The sequence below is a fragment of the Trachymyrmex septentrionalis genome, unplaced genomic scaffold (genome assembly GCF_001594115.1).
Source record: "Trachymyrmex septentrionalis isolate Tsep2-gDNA-1 unplaced genomic scaffold, Tsep1.0 scaffold63, whole genome shotgun sequence".
Classification (NCBI taxonomy): domain Eukaryota; kingdom Metazoa; phylum Arthropoda; class Insecta; order Hymenoptera; family Formicidae; genus Trachymyrmex; species Trachymyrmex septentrionalis.
The window spans coordinates 766,858-770,637 of NW_017305811.1; the positions used below are offsets into that span (position 1 = coordinate 766,858).

General features: G+C 31.1%; 1 protein-coding gene across 4 annotated transcripts in view; it reads left to right on the forward strand.

Annotated features, from left to right (window-relative positions):
• Positions 1-1,105, forward strand: part of LOC108753064 (nucleobindin-2) — a 6,430-nt gene extending 5,325 nt beyond the window's left edge. For 3 of the 4 annotated variants that reach the window (XM_018494407.1, XM_018494408.1, XM_018494410.1), the window contains 2 exons: positions 318-365; positions 488-1,105. In XM_018494407.1, coding sequence (XP_018349909.1) covers positions 318-365; positions 488-1,081 — 642 coding nt within the window. In that variant the 3' untranslated portion in view covers positions 1,082-1,105. The remainder of the gene's footprint in view (positions 1-317; positions 366-487) is intronic. The other variant, XM_018494409.1, reaches the window with a different exon arrangement.
• The last annotated feature ends 2,675 nt before the right edge of the window (positions 1,106-3,780 follow it).

Here is a 3,780-nt window from a genome sequence, read left to right on the forward strand (position 1 = left end):
TTGTATACATATATATTGTACATATATAATGAATTTTATTTCTCGCTTTTGTATACACATCTTCAATAGCATGTTCGAGATAAGATTAGGAAATGCTCCACTTTATTGCTTTTTCAACCAAAATCATTTTTTGTAGACGTAATTACATATATATATATATGCGTGACTGTAATTACTAGCACGATAAGCGTGTTTTATATGAGTCGCCGTTCGACGGATCTGCAGACGTTATCACTATCGCTTTGACTAATAGACGTGCTATCCGTAGTAATTAGAGTAATTAACTTAGCTTGTGCACTTTCTGTTGTTGTCGTTAGTTACCACCACCCCCTGACACTGTACAGCTACCCGTTCAACATGAACAGGTGAGAATTACTAAACTGTGAAATATTTTATAGTAATTTTAAATCATTTTAATTTTAAATTATTTTCTTAGCTAACCTGCAATTATTTTCTTTTAACACGGCCTTTTTTTATCATTCTGCAGTTTCCGTCACAATATCAGCAACAATACAACTATCAACAATATTCGCAACAGGTGCATCCTTCACAACAACAGTATTCAGGACAGGTACCACCGCAGCAACCAATAGTCGGCCATGTGCCACAATATCAGGGCCAATTGCCGCAGCAACAACCCTATCAACCTCAAGTCCCACCACTTCAGCAACATTATCCTGGCCAAATTCCGCAACAGCAACAATATCAGGGACAACAGTCACAGTACCAAATGCCAGTACCGCAACAGCCGCAGTTCCAGGCTCAACAGCCTCAGCAAGCGCAGCAGCAATTCCAAAATCAACCTCAGCAGGTTCAACAACAGCCCCAAGGCCAGCCTCAACAGATTCAACAACAGATTCAGGGTCAGCCTCAACAGGTTCAACAACAAACCCAAGGCCAGCCTCAGCAGACTCAACAGCAAACACAACAGCAACAAATGCAGAATCAAATGCCACAGAATACTCAGGGTAACGTTCCGAGTAATCGAAGTGCTGCACAAATCAACCACAATCTTCCACAGCAACAAGATTCGAAACCCGTTAAGCAACAAATCAACCAGAACAGTATACCGAACATGTAGACAGTGTAGGTAATGCGATACAAATGGTTGACAAAAATATTTTTATCTTGCTTCTTTCTAAATCGCGGACCAGTAAAAATATCGGACAGTTCTACGGTTCTCGATTTAAAAAGATTAACTAAAATTCCAACTCCAGAGAAGTGCAACTACACAATATATTATATAAAAATATTTGCAGGATTTGGAAAATTAAACTTTACTTTATAAAAATAACTCATTACCTTTATCACTTCTTTTTTCTGAAAAGTAATTCGTTATCGTTATTGTTATTCAAAAAGTAACAAGTTGTTAGAATTTGTGTTACTTTTTCGAATTTTGATGACTTCTTTTTTTGAAGTGGCATCCAATTGCTTTGGTCACTAATTGATCAATTCAATACGAGATCTATAGTTGTTATAATAGTGATTAATTGCAACATGGTCAAATACATTTTCTTCTTTTGAAACTCGCTTATGCATGCTCCATATATGCGTATTGTATTAAATAACGATAAAGGTACATTGAAAAAAAAGATTGGTTGCTGCAACAATTTAGATAGTAAAATATAGCATAGCATTTTTATATGGCTGCAGCAAAATTCTATACTGACATTGCGGATAGGCTAACACAACTAAAAATTTGCTGTTACAATCAAAAACTGATTGCTGCAACCATATAAAAATGCTATGCCATATTTTACTATCTAAATTGTTGCAGCAACCAATCTTTTTTTTCAATGTAATGATTATATCCGTTATTGTTATCCAGAAAAAGTAACGTGTTACTTTCCAACTTTGGTCATATGTTTACATAAGAAATACCATTTTACTTTTGTATTATTTTAAAGCTTCAGAGTTGTTATACATTCAACTGTGTTCAATTATGACATTGGAAGAAAAAAATTGGGTAATTTTTTTCGCAATATATAAATTTTTATTTTACTGAATAATCAGTTAATCAAGATTTATAGTCTTTTTCAATTTATGAATTGGAAAAAAAGAACGTATTGAAACTAACAAAACAATCAGACCGTTCACCGAGCAAATGCTGCATAGTTAACCCTTTGTGTCATGAAGTTTTGTATCAGACCAATTTTTTAAAACTGTGTACCCGAAGGTTCTTCGGGTCGGTGATTACGAATTAAAAGTCAAAATTTTAAAATAACTAATCCAATATAGCGGACAAATAATTCAAATAATTCTTAGTAAAATATTTATTACGGTATTTTAAGATCAAATTTCGAGGGATTATTAATGTTTTAGGTGGATTGCGTTGAAAGTCCGACAATAACGCAATCATATTTTTTAAATAAATTCATTTAAATAAGAATATGTATATGCATTAGTTCAACATCTAACTTTGACCGTCATTTTTAAGTGCGCTTTTCATATTTAAGTGATGTATTCACATAAAATGATCTTAATTCCAATCTTATTATTGTCTTAGTAAAATATTTAGTATTTTGATTGATTAATCGATAAATTAAAAAAACTCGTCCTAGTTCATTGTTTTTGATCCATCATATCATTTCGTCATTTTAGGTTTTAAAATTTGAAAATTTCAACCTCAGATTAGGATCAGTGATCTCTAGAACGCCAAAAGATATTTAAAAATCTATTAAATTGCCGTTTTGTTATCGATATAGTTTAGTAAAAAATGCATTTTTTTTAAAGCATAAATTTTTTAACATGTGTATTAATACTTATTTATAAAATAATCTATAATAAATTTAATTGCTAGCCAGCAAATAAAAATAAAATTCCATGCAATTAGGCTAATCACTGATGACACTGGTGACAAATTGTTTAAACAGTTTTACCGTTCAATACATTTGTTTTGTGAGCAGACTAGCTACTTTATCGGCATAATCATATTCTTTGTTTTGTTTTATTAATTTATGTTGAAAATGAATGGTGTGATGCGAATAAATTCACTACGTGAATAATTTATATTTTGATTAATAAATTTTTTATAATATATTCCACAAGAAAAAGAAAATGATTTTTTCGTTTTATAATTCAATGTAGTTATAGTTAAATATAGTTAAGAAATAGATTTAATTATTGTGCAATATACTGTTTGCTAAATCTTTTTTAAATTACAAAATTCATTCAAATATATTCCTAAAATCGGATTACTATTATATTTATCATCATTTTCAGAAACTTAATTTCTTTATTTGATCTACTCTAATTATTTATATTGTATAAAATGTCTCATTGATGAATAAATATTTTTCGAAAATGTATTATCTGTTAGATCTCTATGTATGTTATCTTGTGATTGTATACACAGTACACACACAGTGTACAGGATATACAATTTGTATCTGACATACTGTATAAGTCTCGATAAAATCTCAATAGATGTTTAAAATCTTTTGCAAACGAGAATAAAGTTTTTTAATAATCTAATGTCTTGCCGAAATGAGAATGTTGTCCCATTGCGAATTAGGCTGAAAAAGTTTTATTAAAATTTGAAATTTAAAGAAAAAGGTAGAAGGAAAGACACAAGGCAAGTTCAAAAGGAAGCACATATTTTGTTTCTCATATTTATTTGTTATTGCATACTGTTTATGTTAGTATATTACTTAGGTATACGTGCCAAGTAGCAACTTAAATGTATGATTGCGTGATTCATCTGTTTGTTCCACCCGTCAAGCGCACGGATAGGTAGATAGGTAGGTTGTTAGTTGGTTGGTTGGTTGGTTGGTTGGATGG